Here is a 19,597-nt window from a genome sequence, read left to right as displayed (position 1 = left end):
TATCTTTTTAGATAGCTGTCATCAGTTTCAGACACGTTTGATAATTTCTCTGCCAGGTGATTTTAAAATTAGATTTTAATGGGAAGAAAACCTTCTTAAAGTGTTCTACATTATTAAGCGAGTCACAGTTCTCATGCAGTACAAGGAGGAAGAAAGATCTTTCTGCAGATTGAAACGTGTGGGATCCTCGTCATGAAGCTGTCCTCCTGTAAGCATCTGAAAAACAATCCAAAGAGTCCACCAGCTATCCAGACTCAGCCTGTCCGTAAACATTCACACCGTATCTCAGTCCCTCCATTGTGACCGGTCCATTGTTTCTGTCGTTGCCACACAGTCTGATTATCCCTCCCTTCAACCCTACCTGCATGCTGGGGTCACGAAGTCCCTTTGAAGAGGTGTTTTTGAGCTGCTTTCCCTGCTGTTCCCACGTTTTAACCTTTAACAGGACTTGGAAACGACATGTTTGACCAAACAGTCCTGCCGTGTACGGACTCTAACGGAGACATAGAGGAATACAGTTACTGTAATATAGCTCACTTTTGGATTATGTGGACGCTCACTGCGGTGTGATTCTCTAACACACACCGCCTCACCATTACCACTTGTTGATTTCCATGAAAGATCAGAGCAGCTGTTCACGACTGTGGTTTGGCCACTCGATCTGCAGACGGCTACAGAGGTCAGAGTGAGATGTTAAACCGGCTGCTCACTGGGCATCGCTAAGTCCTTTAGGTGTGCAGCTTCTAAAAAGTGCGGAAGAAGCCGAGATGTAGATTCTTGCAGTTTTTATATAATCCTACTCGGATAGCGTGATTTGGAGCAGTTGGCGCGGTGGTGGATTGTTATCAGAGGCTGCTGACAATAAAACCCAGTGCTGTGTTCCTTCAACTCCTTATCAACTCCTGCTGCTGACTTTGTGTAAATGTGGTTCATGACTGTGTGTGTGCATTTATGCATGCATGTCTGAAATCTTACGTTGCTAACAAGCCTTATACACGGTTTAAAAAATACTCACATTAGCCTGAATAAAATCTTGAGAATTTAGTTAGGTGTCTGTTAGCCGGAGAGAAGACGGCAGCTCAGAGGATGTCACCAGGCGTCAAACAGCGTAGGAGAATCCGGTTTCACAAGCCGGCTGTGTAGATTACCACAGGAAGCAAACACCATGGCATCTTCCAACGCCAGCCAACATCAGGATAGAACATAAACACTCGAGCTTTCACAACAGCAGTATATGATCTAGAAATAGCTGCAGTGCGTCTGAAAAAGCTCCGTATTAAAGGTGCTATTAAATATTTCTTATTTTCTGCCTTGAATTTACATTATGTTTCTTTTTCTCTGTTTTTATCTTCGCTATCTGCTCCACAGTCAGACAAGGTTAGTTCTTTCCTCATTCCAGTAATTTGTCTGTTAGGATGAGACAATATTTTTTGAATAAACAAAAGGACATGCTGAAAATGATTTTCAGTTCATAGAAAACAGACACAGAAGACAGTATAACATAACAAAACAACATGAAGGGGGTCAAAAACACAGCATGTGCGAGAAGCAGATGGTGTTAATCTTGGAAAGAAAGACGTCAGATAAAAAAAAAAAAAAAAGGAAAAAAACTACTTTTTGTAAAGTGATTAATCACCGGTCGAACGAGAGCTCGTAACTTTCCTTATTAGTGGATGTGACGAAAACGTGTGGCCGCAGTGGAAAAACATGCGTTTTGAGGTCGTGGAACAGACTGATGGAGAAAAAAAAACCCACATCTGGGCAGTTTTCTTGGTGTTATGGCAAATGTGGTCACTTTCTCCCTCCAGTGTATTTATTGTGTAATATTTACATGTTTGGTGGCATAAAATCAACACGTCACACACGCTGTTATTTTCCTACAAACCTTAGAGAGCAGCCTGGAATATCTGATCTTCTGGCTCAGATTTATGAGCTTCAGCAACATCACAGGACAAGATAATTACAAGATAATTGATCATCTTCAAACCCTCCGGTTCATAGTCTGCTGACCCCACCCAGCCGTTGGTCCCGACCAGACCTTGATATGGATAAACTGTGGATACACTCCTCCGTTGGCACTGCAAAGCACAGCAGGGTTGAAATGAGGCCCTGAGGGGCAACACACATTCTCCTTTAGTAAGCATGAGACAGCCTGCTGTATTAGCAAATGTACTTTCTGTATTAAATTGACCTCTTGACTTTTAGTTTTCCACCAAGTCAATTTTAGTGCAGCAAGTAAAAGAATAGGCAGATATTCAAAGATAACAAACGAGAAGAATAGAATTGAGTCAAATGTAATTTCTAAGTAAAATGATGATGAGGAGCAGAACATTATCCCCGGGGAGACGACACAGACTAAATAGCTGGAGCCTGAAGAAGTGTAATCCGTGTTATCTACAGTCCAAGGTAACAGTCTTATCTGTCTCGTGCAAGTTAATAACTTCCCTCCACTTGCTTTGGAAGTGAAGTATGGCCTCGTTTCCTTCCGTTATCGTGAGAGCCCATCACTCATTCACCTCACGCTCCACTCTCTCCTGCAATTTTATTTTCCTGAGCTTTTCTCTATATTTCTCTATCTTATCTGTCTTCCACACTCTGTGCTCACTTCAAATTCCTTATCCACTTTTTTCTGGTCAAAAGCCTGCATTGCTGCAATTCTCTTTTCACTGATTTATTTGCATTCCGTTGAGAATTAATGAAAATGTAGCTGTATAAACCAAGGTTATGTTTGTTTGAGTGTTAGCAAGCCTTTACTTCCCAGACTATTGCTTCACTGGCCGTCTAGTAATGATCGATCTCTGTTATCTGGCTGCGCTCTGCCCAGGTTAAAAACGAAGGCACTGGGAAGTGAATGTGGGAGGAAAGGGAAGGCGAGGCATCGAGGCATGTCGGACTGAAACAGTTATTCAGTTGACTGAAAAAAATTAAGCACTCGCAATGTTAATAAGCAATTATTGCTTGAAGGAATTTAGCAAGTAAAAATAACAAATATTTTCAGTTTTCAGCTTCTCAAATATAAGAATCATCTTTTCCTCCTACGTATGTCATCGTGCATCAAATATATTTGGGGTTGAAACGGGTCGTTTCAAGAGGTCACCAAGGTTCACTCTTGGAAATTGTGTTAAACGTACATGTTGAATAGCTGTTTGAATCTCGAGCTCTGCTTTTCCCAGATGAACTACAGAGATGAGATAACATTCACTCTGACTGACTTTTCTCACCTCTGTACAACGACCTCAAATGAAATGTCATGAAGCCGACTTGGTTTTCAGCGATGCATACTGGTCATCAGCCACGTGGAGGAAGATCACATTCTCGTCCTGTATATAGCGACATGTGGTTACGGGCAGAGTTATACACATGATTTGGTGAAAAGGTTGCCTCATTAAACAGTTGGGAGGTTTTTATATTTAATGTGTGAACTACTTTTTTTTTTTTTTCCATTGAAGCTGCTAATATCAACTACGACTGAATGCATACCAGCTCTGCTTTAGAAGGACATCCACCCTTATTTAGGGCTGCAACTACGGATTATTTTCTCGATCACGGAGTCCCTGTTTGGTCGTTAAGTTGCTGATGAACAACGGCCAAAACACGTTCTTAAAGTCCAAGGTGACATTTAAGAATTTCTTAATATGTCTCACAAACAGTCTGAAAACCAAAAGATAATTCAGTTCACCTTCACACGGGACAAAAGAAGGTAGCCTCACATTTGAGTAGCTGTGACTACAGACAGCTGAAAAATGGATTCATCTATTATTAAGACAGTAATAGTTCATCAGATAACTCTGTATTTTGCCAGAGTTGACAAAGCTTGTTGAAAAAGCTCCACATAAGGCTTTATAGGGCATCTGTGGCCCAGATGGTCGAGCTGGAGTCCACTGATTGCAGGGTTGCCGGTTCAATCGCAAGCTGTGTTGCTCCCTACGGCAGACGAGCACTTTGCATGGGAGACAACAATTGTAAAGCTCTTCGAGGTAAAACAGCAGTAATCAACTGCAGACCATTTACCATTTACATTCTCCAGAGGCTGTGTAAAAGAGTGCCTCTCTAACTGTTTTAGGAAGAAGAGTGTGTTATTTATTGACTTTATTTCAAAATAAAACTCTGAGAAGCACTGCTGTCTGTCATGCTGTTGCTTTACAATCCTGGTGGTCATGGATAGTTGTTGTCACTGGCAGACACACAGCAAGCGTTTAAGGATGGCTAATAACACCCACGAACCAAACGGGTGGCGTTCGCCTGGGCTGCAGTCAGAGGTGCATCTGTTGAGCGTTATTGGCTGTTAAAGTGTAGGAATATTATAATAATATTATAATACTGTTTCAGGTAGGAAAAATCTGAATACCCTGTATGAGACGGGAACCTTAAAGCTGGCCAATGTAAATGTCTGTGGTCTGCAGTCTGGTTAAATAATGCGGTGAGTACGGTGTGTTAAGTTGTTGATATTTCATAAGTTGTTCAGAGTACGGTGTTCATGGTGGAAATGGAAACCGTGTGTTGTTTTGAAGACGCAGAGAATGAAAAGGTCTTTTTGTTTCTGCCGTGACAGACTGAAATGTCAACTAGTGAACGCAAAGCGTTGTCAGTTTCACAGAGTAGTACATCAAGAGATTATAAGAACTCTTCAATATTGATGATCGGCGGTGGCCGAGGCGCCGTGTTTATGAGAGCGCTCTTTATTCATTTGGTTCTGTGATTAATGATCAATTTCATCCAGTTTGATGAATATTGACAGTGTAGTGATAAATAAACTTTACTCTGTATTTGCTCTGTTTTTGTCACTTGCAAAAAAACACACACACAGGAGTGAATTTCTGCTGTCATGATCTTTGTGTTTGACTGTCACGGTCACACACATTTACATGACGTGTCTCTAAAACTGCAGTCGTTACACGTCATTAATGAACCATGACACTTTAACAGATCCTGTCAAATTCAATGTGTTCAATGTCCTGTTTTTTTTTTTTTTTGTGTGTCTCCTTCCAGGTTCACACAAAGTTCCACTGTCGGCAAGCCCACACTCCAGGATCAGACACCTCCTGCCTCTCCTTCTCTTACGATGGCACGACACTGGCTTCACGTGGCGGTAAGAAAAAGACTTCGCCTTTCGTAGCAAAGCCCACAGCAGCGATGGCTCATGTTGCATTCATCAGCAGCCAGCTCAGATCCTTCTACTTGATTATCCATCCAAAGCGATGGGCTTAAAGTAGAGAAGTAGCTGCTTTCTTCCAGAGTGTGCAAATAAACAGACGCCACGTCCAACAAAACATACAAGACTCACACGAGACGCATACACTAAAACATCGGAGTGTCTTCTTGGTATGTAATCGAGTCAAGAGGTTTCTAACACAAAGACAAACAGAACTGACTCTGTGTAAGAGCCCTCAACTTCAAATAATTCTGTAATGTAAATCAAAAGTAAGTCTTGCAGCCTTTTGCTGTCTGGTCAGGAAAAGGTGGTCCGCTATAGTAAAGTAAATAACCTCCAAGAAAGTAAATCTCTCCGCTCACAGTCTGCCTGTTGTCTCCAACTCTTCTTCTAGGTGATGACACTCTGAAGATTTGGGATATACGCAGCTTCAGGAAGCCTCTGAACGTGGCTACTGGACTGACCAACTACTTCTCCATGTGAGACCTTTCAGCTGTCATCTTAACTACAGGCAGGTTGTTATGAGTTGATTCTGAACTGATGTTATGTGTAATTTTCCTTGTTAGGACCGACTGCTGTTTCAGCCCAGATGACAAGCTTGTTGTAACGGGGACCTCGGTGAAGAAAAACGAGGGAAACGGGAAGCTGGTTTTCTTCGACCGAGCCTCCTTCCAGAAGGTCTATGAAATAGAAGTCACCAACGCAGTAAGTTCTGCCTCAACCACCCCAAACGCTCTCATGACGAGAAGCTTTTCAGCTCGTTGATATGAAATCTTGGTTACAAACAACAACAAAAAAGACCTTAAATGAACAGTGGAAAAGAAACATAATGAAACCAGCGTGCCTGTCATTTCTCCTGCATGTTAACAGGTTTGGGCTCAAACAAAACTGCAACCTTAAAATGTTTTCATCAGACCGATTCAGGATATCGATATTAGGGAGTTAAAAAATCTCATATCGATATTCTTCATGTATATAGACTATATATGAACACGATAGATTCATTTAATTTACCCCAAGCATCTTTTTCTGCTTTATGTTCTGTAAAAACGTTTTTTTCTATAAGCCAACATGTGTTTTTATTTGGCTAAAACTCTTTGAATGCACAACAGCAGCTGTTTAAGGCCTCGTGTTAAGATGTGACTACCCGGTTTGGAGAGCTATTGGTATTTACTTTCTTATTTAACGTGTATTAAAATATAATTCCATTATACACAACATATCAGAATACATATTGAAAACCTGGCAGCAACATTATATGAGGGAGAAAATCCAAGATCAACGAGAGGAGTTAAGGAGGAAAGTTTTTAGAAATGTTTCGAGGCACACTGGGAGAAATGTGACCTTTCCATAGTGCAAGTGATTCCCACAAACGGTTGGCAGGACCGTCATTGACGCTTTTATATGTTCAGCCTTTGAGTTATATTTGAAATTAAATTATCTACGGACACAATCAGCAGGTTCCTTTCACATGCCCAGACCACACCAGCACACATCAGCATGCTATGCACTTTATACTAATCCCGCTTTCTCAGAAACCCATTTGGTGAAGGCAACCAGCCATAGGTGCTGAAAGGAAGGCAGAGGTGCTCTCTGCAGCACAAACACTCTTTTCTGTGACTTCCTCCTCGTCCTCCTCCTCCTCCTCCTCCTCCTCGTCCTCGTCCTTTTCCTCGTCCTGGTCCTCCTCCTTCTCCTCGTCCTCGTCTTTCTCCTTGTCCTCCTCGTCCTCCTCCTTCTCCTCGTCCTCCTCCTTCGCCTCCTCCTCCTCCGTCTCTCCTTCTTCAAATCTTTTTCAACAGATTCAGGAGTGTCTATCTAGAGTCATAACATTGAGGTCTGACAGTCGAATGCCTTCTAACTCGGCAGGACATTTTCACATGGTGCTATTGAAAGAACATGTTGGAGTGTGTGTGTGTGTTTGGGGGTGTGGGGGGGGGGGGGGGGGGGGGGAGATGGGGGGGGCGGATGACAAAAGATGGGTTTGTGTGTGTCTATGCCTCCTCCTACCCTGCCAGCCAGCTGCTGTTATCTTGCAAACCTTGGCACTGAGTGCACACCCCGCTGCACAGTTGCACTAACTGGGGAGGGGGGAGGGGGAAGGAAGGGGGTGGTCAGTGTTTTGGTGGAAGACATTTTCCCTGTGAAAATTCAAAATAAAACCATAAATATTTCTATATACTGCAACTTTATTATCTAAATATGATCTTGGATTATACTCCAGTTTGATATAATAATAATTTACCAATCAATACTTAACTTTTAAGTCTGCTTATCAACTGAGTGGTCTGAAGACCGTCTGAAGACACGACAGTCAAAAATAATTCTTTGATGTTTACTTTGATGCTAAGAACACATTTGTTTTTTTAGCATCGTGATCCCATCTCAATATGTTGGTATACATTTGCCTTTGCGGAGATAATAACGTGTGTTTAAACCAGCTGTCCGTCCTGTGATCTCTGCTGTGATGCTCGTCTGCTCTCCACTCAGCTTCAGCTCCTGTCTGCTGGTAGTTCGACGATGACTCAACTAAACACAGGGCTCCTTTCAAGTACACTTGACTTTTGAGTGTTTGCTAATAATGGTGTCACTCAAAAACAGTCGGTGCCATTATTAATGTGCAAACACCATAACCCACAAATGTGTGGCTGTTGGTCATTTAGACTGAGCAGTTATCATTGTTATCTGTTGTTCTGTGTTCTTGACAGAGTCCTCAGAAACTCGTATAAATAGCCGGCTGTAACATTTGCACCCACTTTCACTAGCAGCTGTGTTGGAGAAGACCTCGGGCTCTTTGGGTCAAAGAGTCTGTGTAGAACTTAACAACCCTCCTCCATGGCATCTCTCCGTGGACGTTTGTCTTCTCTTTCACTTTGCTGAAGAGGGTAAACATTTGGAAGTGATTTTTCCATTGGCCTTTCACTTGTTCCACCATCTGCCATTGTGAGAAACCCTGAAAGCTTCAGCTGAGTTTCAGTGGAAGGACGGTAGAACCTCTTCATGGATGTTCAGTCTTTTCTTCTGTAAAGAAATCCAGCAGATTTCCCACAAAATCCAGTCCGGTGCCACGAAAACAAAACAATGCAGTGTAGAGAAGCGTGCAGGCTGCCAGTCGTCTTGGCAGTGGTTTTATTTGTTAATCCTGCTAACCTCCCAAAATTTATATAGTGACGATTAAAGTACTCTAATTATGCTTGTTTTTTTTCCTCCAAAAGGAACTTTTATCACTTCACATGTTTGAGTAGTTTCTTGCCATCATAAAACCTCCATTTATTTTATTTTCTATCCTTAAACTGGTGTGGTTTGTTTGTCAGCGTGTTGTTTTGGGCACGTGGGCGGTTCAGGGGAACAGACACTTAAATTATCAATCTTTATAAAAACTTGACAAAATTGTCAATTAAAATTGTCCACGTTAATTGTCATCATTTATTGATGACTGAGTTCAATTATTGAAAGATTGCAAAAGTACGTTTGTTTTTTTTTAAAGCATTTTTACAGTCACTAGACAACTGGGAATTGAAGGAGGTTTATAGAAGTGGATGTAGAGCAGTTGAAGGGGGGTTAGCTGATAAATCACCATGCTTCTGAGCCCTTTTGTTTTTTTACTGTATTTTCCTGTTTTTATTAAATGATTCCTTCGTATTCAGCCCCTCCACTCCACCTGCTGACCAACAACACGACCGAGTGCAAATACACCAGATTCTATCTGTGGTTCCAAAATAATGTGGAATGTGGTCAAATTTAGCTTTGTGCAGCAGATCAGTTATTTCTGGTTGACGTGCACTCAGTGAACCTCATGAATGTGATATTTACTGTGTTTACATCAGCCGTCTGCCTCGGATGGCCCGAGGATTTAAGTGCAGTCTTTATAAAGTGGCGTACCGGGCGGGCGAGTGAAAGGAAGGGCCACCAATCATTTCTGACTAAACAGTCTATAACCCCAGACCTGGATTCTGGGGTGCGCTCGGGACCACAGGCTGTTTCTGGCCAGTTTGGTAAATAAATAAATGCAGAAACTTATCTTAGTCCTTCAGAAGGAACCAGGTGAGATTTCATCTGTTTGTGTGTGTGTGCATGTGCGTATCTATTTCTCTGTGCTATAAGCAGCTTTCTGTTTGCATCCCTATTTGATCTTGAATGCATGTGTTTACCTTCTGGTGCTTTACTGTTACTTGATTACCTGCACTTACATCGACCTGCAGATCTTTTGTTGTTATTCTCTGTCATCTTCCCACATTTGTATGTAATCGATTTAAATATTTTCAGATTTTATGTCATTCAAATCAGCAATCTGATGCACATTTTTCAATGCGTTGGCTATTGGCCAGATGTAATTGAGACTCCATACTTGGTCCAGACCTGGATTCTGGGGTGCGCTCGGGACCACAGGCTGTTTCTGGCCAGTTTGGTAAATAAATAAATGCAGAAACTTATCTTAGTCCTTCAGAAGGAACCAGGTGATCTTAGGTGATGTAATTGAGACTCCATACTTGGTGTTTTTGGACCAAACAGTTCTGGGACTACCTGAGAGGAGCGACCCGCCCCACTCTGCCTCTGATTGGTTGGTTTGGTTTAGGCATGAGATGCAGGATGATTAGGATGAAAATATAGTGCTATATTTAGACTATATTCTCTGTTTTACCTTGTTGTCAGACAGCAAGCAGGGAACTGGGCACTGATCTCCAGCTCTGCGCTCCTCAAAGACTCCTCACAGAAACAGTCATTTTACCTTTTCCGAGCACTGAGACGGTTTTATTATCTTAGCGTGAATCCAAACTAACACCGAAGTCGCCCACTAACACAAACCAACCAAACGATGGAGGCAGCGCTGCATCAGCCACTCTCGGGTTCCTCACAGTTAAATTACCGTCTCTGTCAAAGGAGTCTGGTGGCTTTGAAGGGAAGAATATAATGGCCTCAGTTACCCGATACCCAAAGTAAAGTGGGGAAATATTCTACACAGTTGCTGGTGCTCGTGTGTTCGTCCAATCAACGTACAAGTATGTCTCTTTAGTTCCTGTTGGTACTTTATCGGCCAGAATCAAAGGATCAGATAGAAAAGGTATTGAGGGAACTCTGTGTTGCTGTAACTACCACTTCCTGGTGGGTCTTTCATCAAGAGCAACCATGGGTGAGAGGCAAAAGGCCTCAACTCTCTTCTCTCTTATGCATCTGACCAAGTAAATCTTTCAAGATGTAAAAGCCGGTTGTTCCAGTAAGGCAGTTCATACTAATCTACTTGTTGGCCAGCAGCCCACTCAGAGTGGAGCTGAGGTGCTAGAAGTCGTGTCGTCCTCTCCCTGCTGCATTCACTTGGCCTGTGCAGCTCCGTCTGTCAGGCGCGCTGCACATTTGGAAACACTCACAGCAGCTAAACATGAAGCACAGCCGACCGTTGTGTCTCATTAGTGCTGCATAACTTTATTTCATAATCAGCATAAATATTGGGCTGGTAGCTGTTGTCTTATTTATCCATATTCAGCCGTTGGTATTTTAATCTGATGGGACATAGACGCCTGCTACCGACTGATTAAAGTTCCCTCCTTTATGATGTGATGTAATTTTGTGGACGTGGAGTGTAAACAGGGTTTCTGGAGTATAAACATGCGACTGAATATCTGGAAGGCAGTTTTACATTTGGACTGAATTGAGCTGCACTTGGCTGCAGATCCTTGGTGGATGAAGTTGGGGTGGGCCCCACTGAACTGGCCTCTTTGCGGCTGCTCTGCTGTCTCTGTTACACTGTTAACAGGATGATTTGTTTGGATGTGAAGAGGCGGTTTTCTGAACTCAAGCGGACAGCAGTTATCTGCCTCTGTTGCTGCTGTTATTTAGGTTTTCCTGCCTGATTTGGGCCGTTCTCTTTGGGGTGCTAACCTCGATGCTCTGGTACCTGTGCAGTGTAACAGAACTGCAATCTGTCGCCGCTCTCTTACATCGCATGAGCAGGAAGTCCTTGTTGCTTTCGCAACCGTGACACCAATTTATAACCCGTTACACATTTACACTAGAGCCCATCCACAGAGGGAGACGTCCATTGTTTGTGATACTTACATGTCGGTTCCCCAGGACAAATACAGCAGACTTTCACAGGTCAGCATTATAGTTTAAATCAGTTTTTATGCATAAGTACACAATGCAAAGTATATTATGCAAACATATTTACATTTATATATGACAGGAATATGTGAGGCTCATGTTAAGCACATCCTGTTTGAAGCATTCTTCCAGATGTGTCTATCAATTGCAGCTGGCTCATCTGGTTGAGCAGATTAACTCTCATCTGTCCATGAGCTGCCCGCCGCTGAGCTGCTGGTCTGATAGTGTAGAAATGCTGGTATGAGGTGTGAGTACAGTTTTAACAGGACGGATTGTATTTCACTATAAACGCAGGCAAAGTCCAAAAGATGTTTGGAACTATGTTTGATCATTTTATGCAGTGACAACATTTCTTGGTGTGTATGACATTTGTTGAATCTAATGCAGTGTATTTTATATTACTTTGTTGTAGGCATGCATGCATGCATGCTTCTCTCTGCACATGTATGTAGGATCCGTGTTCTGCGTGCGTGTGCGATTGAGACTCCTTCCTCTGGCATCCTGGTGGGAAGCTGAACAGCTGGGCGTTAAGCAGCTTTCGCTGTCACAGAATGTGGACGGCCCGGTCGTAGTGCTACCCACCCCCACCCCCCATCCCCCCATCCCACGCTCCTGCCCCGGACCCCGTCAGATTGCCGTCTCTGTTCCACATAAAGACGTGCCAAATGCTCACTCTCAATATTCTGCACAGCTACAGGACATGCACAACCACACGCAGAGATATGTGTGAACAATGACCCAGAATTCATGTTGCTATAATAATGTGTGTGAAGAAAGGCAGCGGCTCGCTGCTGCAGCTCACACATCCAGAACGACCAGAGCAGCTTCATCACTGTCCAGCAACTGTGCGTGTATTTCTCTCTCTCACCCACACCTCTGGATAAATGTGGTCACATTTGCCTGTTGGCACTCGGCCATCTGTCACACACAGACTGAGGGATCCAGGCCTCATCCCAACAACCAAATATAGTCAACTAGAGCAGCCGAGCACTCTGGGACTGATCCCTGCTGTACCACAACCAACCTGGGTCACACACACTACTTAAAACAATGAAATATGATTGGTATCTTTGACACACTACCTGCTGTTGGCTGCTGATTTAGAAAAGGACCTCTTTCAATTACTGCTGAAAAAATGTATTTGAATCATGTTGTTTTTGTGTTTCTGTGTGTTTTCCAGAGTGTCGTCCGCTGCTTGTGGCACCCGAAACTTAACCAGATAATGGTGGGAACGGCGAATGGACTGGCCAAGGTATACTATGACCCTGTTAAAAGCCACAGGTATGTTCAGTTTACACCTTTACAGATTAGTCTGCTGTTAATGTACCTTTTAAGTACAAATAAAAGTTCACATGAATACACTCAAATCTACAATGAATTAATCATCGTACCAACAGATATTGTTTCTGCAGCCACATTCATATTTTAGAAATCTGCCTTTTGACCTGAAAAGTATTAAAAATGTGTGAAAGAGTCTGTTGCATTGTATGATATATATTCTTTCATTGTCCTCAAGGACAAGTGTATTTTGTATTCCCGTTTTTCAACAGTAGAAGGATTTATGTCGGTAAAGAGTTGCTCACTAAGGTTGAAAATGCAGTTTGCCAAGTTGGCAGAAAAAAAATAACTTAAATGACCGAAGTGTTTGAAGATGTTCCTCAAGTTTATCATCTGTGTCTCTGTCAGTCAAACCAAATACTATAACTGAATCACTCGTCATTGAAAAAACCAATTTTTAATTTAGGGCTGTGGATGCAAAGAATTGTCAGTCGAATAAATGCATTGTTAGTTTCTTCAGTTGATTTAGTAAGTCATAAGTGTTACAACTCAACCTGTTGTTTTCTTTGATACCTTCAAATAGCTTCATTTATAACTGCGTATTATTTTCCAGGGGCGCTAAGCTGTGTGTAGTGAAAAGCCAGCGCAAAGAGAAACAGGCAGAGACGCTCACACAGGATTACATCATCACGCGTAAGTTCCTCCATGTGTACACGACACATGAAAGAAACTCACTCTGTCTCATCTACACTTTCTAAGTGATGCGTTTACTTCCACTCAGTGAACCTAATTCCCTGCTTTCTCAACTTGTCATGCAGTTTCACACATCCTTCTTTCATTGGGCCAAACATGACTGAAACAATTAAAGTAAATTGCCTCTCTTAAAACCCTGCGGTGGTTTGAAAGTCCTCATCACAATAGTGCAGAACATGTTCCTTCTCAAAGAACAGAAATATCAGCCCTGCTTCTCTATTTCTGTCACACACACACACACACACACACACACACACACACACACACACACACACACACACACACACACACACACACAGATATTCAGACCTACTCCATCTCATGCTTTGGGGCTTTGCAAGGAGCGAAGGATGTTCAGGGCATTCACAGGCTCATTAGCTGATGGAGTCGGGTGTGGATGATTGAATCGACAGCCACTCTGTGCCACGCGTCGGCCACGTTAGGGACAGCCTCCTCTCCCACCTACGCTGGCGTGATCTGCTGCTGGTCTAACCCCAACCACACACGCCCCCCCGGCTACCAGCAGCACACGAGGCTGTCATCTCTTCTCTGCGTGCCTCACACTCCTTTAAGTCAAGTCATGAACCTGCGTTAGAACAGCTGCCGACACGGCGTCACCGATTGGCTGCCGAGACCCAATTCAGACGCCATTTATTGTTTGGGCTACGGCAGCCTTTTCAGATGCATCATGTGATATCATTGCCATGCCGACAGGGTGTGAAGTCGGCAGGCATTTGACTGCCACAAGTGGCGAGTGACGCACTTGATGTCCTGGCGCTGGAAAATTAGAAGGGACAGGAAGCAAGTGATGGCCCATTGAGAAAAGCGAGGGAATCTGTTAACAGTAACCTTTTTGCTTAATGTAGCATGGAGGAGAAGAATTAAGAGTGAACAGCGACAGGGCTGCTGAATGGAAAATCACTTTATCTAGCTCTTTACTAAAGTGTCTGTTTGTAACGTCTGAGGATAAGAGCAGAGCATACACACTTTCTAACACAGATGCTCCCACACACAGAAACACACCGTGTTTCTCACACACCTCTGAGGGCACTTCATTCTGCACCCGTTCACTCACACTCATGGATTTAAGTGCTGGGGGCCTTTATTGTGGTGGTGCTCACAAAAGTGTGAAATGTGGCCGAGTGATTGTCTGAATCTAAACATCTAATGAACATGTTGGTGTGCATTACGGCAGAAAGTGTACACAGGAGGGGAGACGCTGCCGGGGGTCAACCGGGGCCTCGTTCACACAACACAAATGGTCACGTCCCTCGTGAACAGCCGTTTTTACAGTATTCGTGTTCACGATCGAAGCAGCGTACAAACAGAAAAAGAGGGCTGACAACTGCAGCAACTGTTGACACATCAAATAGGAGAATTCCCAGAATGAAATAGACGAGTTAGAAGTGGAGGTTGCTTTGGTGTAAACTGTCAAAGCTCACGGGTTTTGTATTTGTTTCTATATGGACAGCTGATAAAATCACACGTTTAATATCTAAAAATGTCCGTGTGTTTGTCATAAAATCCATCTGAAAACTCCGTGGTAAATATTTCAGACAGGAAATGTGGGTAAACACAGGTGGAGAATGAGGTGCCGTAAAGGTCCAGCAGGCTGGGAATCTAACTGGCAACTGTCTGTTGCATTCATCTCAACCTCGCAGCTTTCAGCTTGCCCAAAGTTTTTTATTTTTATGAGACTATTTTAGAAATCTACCAATGCAGTTTGATGATTATTTAATCAGTTAATATGGTTGAAAAGAAATCTGGATATCCAGTGATAGTATTCTTCCCCTTGATGCATCCATCTTTAAAAATAAAGAAGTGGGAAGAGACATGTGCTTCTTTTAAGCCTTATTTTGTGCTAATGCAGCAGGTGTTAATGAGGCTCCGAGTGTCTGAGTTTTAACATATCTAAGACTGTGTGTTTTATGCAAAGTGTTGTAGTAGGTGAGCCTGTGAGCTTCTTGGCTTTCTGAACACCCTTCTAAATCTTTTGCAAAGCTTTGTATTGCTGTTTGTATCTTTGGGAAGTTCTACTGTAAATGTGGGCTCCAGACACTGAACATTTTGCAAGGTGCTCTGAATGCTTATTTATGTGATCTTAGTTACCTAAGCAACTTGATTATCCGTGTTTACCCTGTGTGTCTGCAGCTCATGCCCTACCCATGTTCAGAGAGGCCCGACAGCGGAGTACACGAAAACAGCTGGAGAAGGACCGACTTGACCCAAAGAAATCCCACAAACCCGAACCTCCTGTGTCCGGACCAGGTAACGTTCTTTGGGGGTTTTTTGGCCTTTTTTTGGTGCAAAAAGAAAAGAGTGAAGCAAACAGGAAAAAAGAAAACACCTAAAAAGTGAGTAGATTTCGTGTCTCCCATCGGTGTACCGGGGAAAAAGCAAAATGCAAAACAACCCGTCATTTAAACACGAGTATCTTAATGAGGCATGGCTACATCTCTGCAGCTGTTTTTGTAGTTTATTATGAGTCAAGTTTGAATACAAGATGTGGTTTGAGGCAGATGTGCGCTTCCACAGTTGTTGATGTGTTTGGTATTTTTCAACCCAGCTGATGTTGAGCTCCAACAGCACTGCTCCCACTTGGCCTCTCAAAGATTCACTGTTGGCTCATATTTTTAGCTGCTGGGACATAATGATGCTTTGTTAACTTTGTTTGTATTGTTACTGTAATGCACACTTCCATAAATGCCACATTTAGCCATAAACATGGCGACAGTTTGGAGCTTTGTTCCTGTGAGCCGAGGTGCCAAACAACATTTCCTGCATCACTGTACTCCAGCTGTTTTTTTGCTGCCATGTTTTTTTTTTTTTTTTTTTTTTGTGCTTCTTTACTTTGACTGTTTTTTCACTTACTTCCAAAGCACTTTGTACTTGCCACAACGTAATGGGTCCACAGAGTAGGTTTTATCTGATTGAAAAAACATGTTTAAAGCTTTTAGATATGGAACATACAAAAGTAGGCATATTCAGAAAAGGAGGTTATGAAGATTTTTATTAAAGAAGAAATTTAAACCATTACAGGAGATATGCTTGGATAGGTAGCTACAAATTATTGCATTCAAAGGAAGAATTGTTTTTCAATACACAAGTTGTCTTTATCAAAATGCTTTTTTATTTTTTTACTAAGACTTATAAGTAGTAAAGATGAACTTAGATGAATGGATTGATTTGAAGTTGTTAGTGACTCCAATGCCTGAACTTGCAGGCCACACTTTTTCATAGTATTGTACATAAGTATAAAATATATAATGTCACAAAGGTTCAGAGAAAGAAACAAAAGTAAATTGAATAGTCTGCAAATGAAAATGTAGGTTGGTTTCATGAAAATAAGTTTGACTTCTTGATGGCAGGTCGGAGTTTTTCCGATTACAGACGGTCTTTATTTTGTTGATCTTGTGTGTGAACCGACTTCACATAAGTGCACGGTGTGTTTGGTGGTTGGCTGGATGCTTACAAGCAGTGGAAAAAGGTGCCTCTCAATCCTCAAACAACCTCAGTGCTCGAATACAGCAGGAAATCCCTGCGTGTGCATGTGTGTGTATCGTATCCTTGATCTTTTAAGATGTCCTCTTTGGAACGAAGGACGTTTTTTTCCACCCAAAGATTCCCTCAAGTGCAGTCGAATCCAGCCACAGCAGAAATACAGCGACTACAGCAAAGAGCATTTAATGCTTTTCTTTGTGGAGCACCTGAGAGTTGTGTGTGTGTGTGTGTGTGTGTGTGTGTGTGTGTGTGTGTGTGTGTGTGTGTGTGTGTGTGTGTGTAAATCTAAACTGTATCTAATCCAGTAATCGTACGTCCTGACAGGTCGAGGAGGAAGAGTGGCGGCTCACGGTGGCACTCTGTCTTCGTTCATTGTGAAGAACATCGCTTTAGATAAAACAGATGACAGCAACCCACGCCAGGCCATCCTACGGCACGCCAAGGAAGCGTCGGAGAACCCTTACTGGGTCGCCCCGGCATACAAACAGTAAGAAGATATGAATTCTTCACATCTTGTGTCCATCGGACGGTTTCCTCCTCTCATTCCTGCCCTTGCTCTCATTAGCAGTGTAAGATGAGTGTTGTTACTCATGGTATTGTGATGCTACTTGGGTTTCTTCCAACTGGTGGGACACATAAATGTTTAAAAAGCGTTCGGTGTTCAGACATGCAGGACGGAGCGTGATGGACAGTTTCAGATCACCGTCGGACTCCGACGCCGATGTCAGATGAAACCGTCCGTTTCACATCTTCCTTTAATATGGTGTACTAGTGAGTCACGTGACCGGAGGACGGCCATCTTCTCTTTAATGTGGTGTACTAGTGAGTCACGTGACCGGAGGACGGCCATCTTCTCTTTAATATGGTGTACTAGTGAGTCACGTGACCGGAGGACGGCCATCTTCTCTTTAATATGGTGTACTAGTGAGTCACGTGACCGGAGGACGGCCATCTTCTCTTTAATATGGTGTACTAGTGAGTCACGTGACCGGAGGACGGCCATCTTCTCTTTAATATGGTGTACTAGTGAGTCACGTGACCGGAGGTAAGCACCTGGTTGTGCTGTCTCAGACAGGAGGCTAATATTCATTGTCCCTGTTTGCTGGACTGCAGTTACATTAATCATCCACTTAATTCCTGTAAAAAGCATGTAGATTAGTATTTATTTGTTTATTTGTGGAGGACCTGCAGTCCATGGAACTCAACAATATGTACACATATTTAAAGTCTTAGTCGCTGTCAAGTCTTTTGCTTCATGAAAGATGTAAAATATTCAGCCTGAACTTCATTAACTCTCATTTGTTGTCTATCGATGAAATCATTCCTTGAAGCAGAGATTAAAATATTTGACTTAATCCTTTGCTTCACATCGTTATTTTCTTTGTTCATTGTTTTTCTCAGAAGTTGTCTGAATAAACACAAACAGTTAAATCATCTTTCCTTTCTGTGAATGTCTGTAGGACCCAGCCAGAGCCTGTGTTTGCAGAGGAATCAGAGGAGGATGAGGAAGCTGAAAAAGAACCAGAGTGGAAGAAACGCAAAATCTGAGACTTCATCAGCAGCTCCTTTCATGCAGGATGTGTGGCAGGGTGAGAGATCAGGTACTGTCACAAACTGTACAATCTCCATCCTCTCTCTAATTTTATTATAGATATTTATGTGCTTCTGTGTTAAAGGGAAGCACATAAATATAAGTGGAATTTTCACTGTGGAAACATAATTTAATTTGATTCAGGTTCATGTTTCTCTCGTTGCGGTTCATGAACCACTGGAAAAGCTTTTTATGTCTGTTTTGATTTTACGGACTATTTTCATCATTTCCATTGTCCTCTCACTCCACATCCCGAGAGTTTGCTAATGCCTCATAAATCAGCTCCAGATTTTGTGGTCTGGAGCTGTTCATCACTGAGAAACAGTTTGTAAAAAGTAAATGGCAAAGACGAACACAAAATTCAGCCAATTTTACCGCGGAATGTTTTTTTTTAAGTTGGACAGTTTTTACAGCTCGACTTTTTGGGGTTGCGATGTACAAACCTTCAGTCAATAATCTGCTGATTTAGCTTTTTCTACACCCTGTATTCCACCCCAAAACCCAAATAAAGGAATTTGTATCATCTTTTCAAATTGCTATATAATTCACACCAAAGTGAAGTGGAGTGACAGGTCTGTTTTACCAGCTCATCGAAGGAATACTTCTGCCAAATACCGAAGCTCAAACCTGAAGATCCTCAGTACACACACTCTTAGTTTTGACCCGCTGCTTAAAAAAATTTCACAAGGTAGTTTTTCCGCAAGTATTAAAAAAAATAAATCCAGTGATTTCTAATACTGGTGATTGATGGTTTCGTTTAAAATGTGATTCTGTTTCAAAATAATATCATGTTCCAATTATCAGCTTTTTCTGCACTATTCAGCCACATTTCATGGTCAGTGAATTGAAGTTTACTCAGTGAACATATTTCAGTTACAAAATTGAGCTAAAACTATTTTCTCAAGCAACTATTGTTAAGGTGAGTAATGAACTTTAATGGTCGAGGGTCCAGTACCACATTTAATCCAGCTCTGTACACACACACACACACACACACACACACACACACACACACACACACACACACACACACACACACACACAACCTTCCCACCCTCCTCACAAAGAAATAAAAAGCACCATCTTCAGAAATCCCTTGAGGGACCTGCGCCGAGTCTGAAATACTTTCTGTGACAGAGGAAACCTCAATGTGCAGATGTAATGAAAGACATGTTTGTGTTGTGTAAACTGTACATCTCTCTGGAATGCAGCCTGCAACAACA

The 19,597-nt window shown here is 42.4% G+C and overlaps 1 protein-coding gene across 1 annotated transcript in view; it reads left to right on the top strand.

Annotated features, from left to right (window-relative positions):
* LOC138212253 (WD repeat-containing protein 70) overlaps positions 1-18,907 on the top strand; it is a 40,314-nt gene extending 21,407 nt beyond the window's left edge. The window contains exons 11-18 of the mRNA XM_069172560.1: positions 4,990-5,089; positions 5,547-5,631; positions 5,719-5,857; positions 12,432-12,532; positions 13,143-13,222; positions 15,434-15,550; positions 17,108-17,270; positions 18,244-18,907. Of these exons, the coding sequence (XP_069028661.1) occupies positions 4,990-5,089; positions 5,547-5,631; positions 5,719-5,857; positions 12,432-12,532; positions 13,143-13,222; positions 15,434-15,550; positions 17,108-17,270; positions 18,244-18,331 (873 nt within the window). The 3' untranslated portion in view covers positions 18,332-18,907. The remainder of the gene's footprint in view (positions 1-4,989; positions 5,090-5,546; positions 5,632-5,718; positions 5,858-12,431; positions 12,533-13,142; positions 13,223-15,433; positions 15,551-17,107; positions 17,271-18,243) is intronic.
* The last annotated feature ends 690 nt before the right edge of the window (positions 18,908-19,597 follow it).

The sequence above is a fragment of the Embiotoca jacksoni genome, unplaced genomic scaffold (genome assembly GCF_022577435.1).
Source record: "Embiotoca jacksoni isolate LCO1_2020_lvr unplaced genomic scaffold, fEmbJac1.0.p SCAF_10, whole genome shotgun sequence".
Classification (NCBI taxonomy): domain Eukaryota; kingdom Metazoa; phylum Chordata; class Actinopteri; family Embiotocidae; genus Embiotoca; species Embiotoca jacksoni.
The sequence above is the reverse complement of the archived record's forward strand: the minus strand, read 5'-3'. Positions and strand labels throughout refer to the sequence as shown.